This window comes from Castanea sativa, chromosome 10 (genome assembly GCF_040712315.1).
Source record: "Castanea sativa cultivar Marrone di Chiusa Pesio chromosome 10, ASM4071231v1".
In the NCBI taxonomy this organism is placed as follows: Eukaryota; Viridiplantae; Streptophyta; class Magnoliopsida; order Fagales; family Fagaceae; genus Castanea; species Castanea sativa.
In genome coordinates, this window is record NC_134022.1 from 15746502 (window position 1) to 15748829 (window position 2328).

A 2328-nucleotide genomic window follows, 5' to 3' on the forward strand; every position below is an offset into this window, starting at 1 on the left:
GGTAAATATATATATATATATATATATATATATATATATATATATTTTTTTTTTTTTTGGTTGAAAAGAATGGTGAATTCAGCCTAAACAATATAATTTAAGGACCATCTAAATTAAACCTTATAGTTTCAAAAGTTCTAAATTAAACTCTAAATCTCAAATTTCAACTTTTGAAAAGTAACAAAAGAAAACCTTGGAGCTTAAATTGGGATAACAACATTAACTAAATTTTAACATCGAAAGTGAAAGAGTAGAAAAGAAAAAAGAAAAAGAAAGTGAGAAAACTGGATGAGAGAGAGAGAGAGAGAGATAAAAGGCGTTTGCAAGATAAGAACATGAGAGTTTATTAGTATAAATTACACAATAGCTTCATAATAATAATAATTATAGACCTTGCAAAATTGTATGGAGTAAAAATGATGATTGTGTCAACCTTCATTCAGATGCAAAGAGATAAGATTGATGCTGATGCTAAGAATTATACTTATCTCAAACTCTTTAGACTTTTCCTCCCACGTCTTCGATTTTTTTGGGGTGAGGCGCTGGAGGGCGGGGGCGGCTGAGGATTTTTTTATTTCTATGGGGGCAATGTCCATAGAAATGCTATTTTTTGTTACCTAAGCCAAAATTTTCATTTCAGATAAAAATTTATATATTATTGTAATTCATATGTTTTTAATAATAAAAAACTATCATTAATCTATATATACACACACACGTGTGTGTGATTTTTCAATTTTTAATTTATAGAAAAAATATTGTTTACGTCTCCAACTTTTTTATCCATAAACTTTAAAAAAAATTGTTCTTTTTTCCACTAAATTATTAAAAATATATGTTGCACTTTCTATCCTTCCATCTGCTTCCATCAAATTTTATCCTGTGTGTCCTAACCAAAAATATGTGACATTCTTTGTGGGACTCATATTGTTGGATTGTATGATCGATAATCATCCAAGTTCATATTTTTCCTTCTCAGCACATTGTCTGATAGTAGGATAATCAATTTTCGAAAGCAACATTAGCTTAACAAGCAACAAAAGTAGGACTTTTCCAATAGGTTGCTTTAATTTCACAGTACCAAATTTTTAAAGTAGTCTTCAAGTCAAGTCAAGCCAAGAAAAATTCAGTTCCAATTTGAGTTTAATTAGGCAATCACGCCTGTAATTAAGTTCTCCACACCGACCCCTACAGACCATATCCAATCCCAAACCCTATATAAACCCCTACCCATCTCCTCATAATCATAACCTCAAACCACAATAGCATATCTCTTTCTCACTTTCCAAAATGAGTCTCTTCAAAAACTTGTCCATTTCCTTCTACTTTTTTGTCACTCTTTGTATTGTCTTCGCTCATGCAGCCCGATTTGATATTACAAACAATTGTCCCTACGTAGTTTGGGCAGCAGCCGTGCCTGGTGGTGGCAGGCAGCTCAACCCACAAGAGTCTTGGCCCCTTGATGTCAACGCTGGCACAACCGGGGGCCGCGTTTGGGCTCGGACTGGGTGTAATTTTGATGGATCCGGGCATGGCAGTTGTCAGACCGGTGACTGTGGTGGACTTCTTCAATGCCAAGCCTATGGTACACCCCCAAACACTCTTGCCGAATTCGGTTTAAACCAATTCCAAAACTTGGATTTCATTGACATCTCTCTTGTTGATGGGTTTAATGTTCCTATGGATTTTAGTCCAACGTCTAATGGGTGCACCAGAGGAATAAGATGTACAGCTGATATCAATGGACAGTGTCCAGCTGAATTGAAAACTTCTACCGGGTACTGTAACAACCCTTGTACTGTTTTCAAAACCGATGAATATTGTTGCAATTCTGGGAGTTGTGGACCTACAACCTTTTCCAAATTTTTCAAGAATCTGTGCCCAGATGCTTACAGTTATCCTAAGGATGATGCAACAAGCACATTTACTTGCAATGGTGGGACTAACTACAAGGTTGTGTTTTGCCCTTGAAGCAGCTCTTTCCTCTGGTACAAGTATAACAGGCACAACACTAGTAGCTAGTATGCACGTAATAAAAGCTTGAGGGCTTGTGAGCACATGCAGTATTGTGCACACCGTATAGGTTGCTATAAGGGGGTTAATATCTATTCTTGAAGTAGTTCTTTCTTCTGGTACAAGAGGCTTGCAACCAATAGTATTAAATAATAATAACTGGGTTAATAAAAGCTTGAGGGCTTTTAAGCATATGCAGTATCATACATGTTGTATTTTACGTATTCACGTGAGGTTGTAGCAAATTTTTAATGATGAAAGATATGGCGATATTAACGCTTATAACCTCCATATTCCATACTTTTGTTCTATTGG

At 35.4% G+C, this 2328-nt stretch overlaps 1 protein-coding gene across 1 annotated transcript; it reads left to right on the top strand.

Annotated features, from left to right (window-relative positions):
- The first annotated feature begins 1236 nt into the window (after positions 1-1236).
- LOC142614041 (protein P21-like) lies at positions 1237-2304 on the top strand. Its single transcript, XM_075786566.1, has one exon. The coding sequence runs from the start codon at positions 1291-1293 to the stop codon at positions 1969-1971; it is 681 nt and encodes a 226-aa protein (XP_075642681.1). The 5' UTR covers positions 1237-1290; the 3' UTR covers positions 1972-2304.
- Positions 2305-2328: the final 24 nt, after the last annotated feature.

Excerpts from the sequence above, each read along its gene's own strand:
- LOC142614041 (XM_075786566.1), top strand. The coding sequence starts at position 1,291 with ATGAGTCTCTTCAAAAACTTGTCCATTTCCTTCTACTTTTTTGTCACT.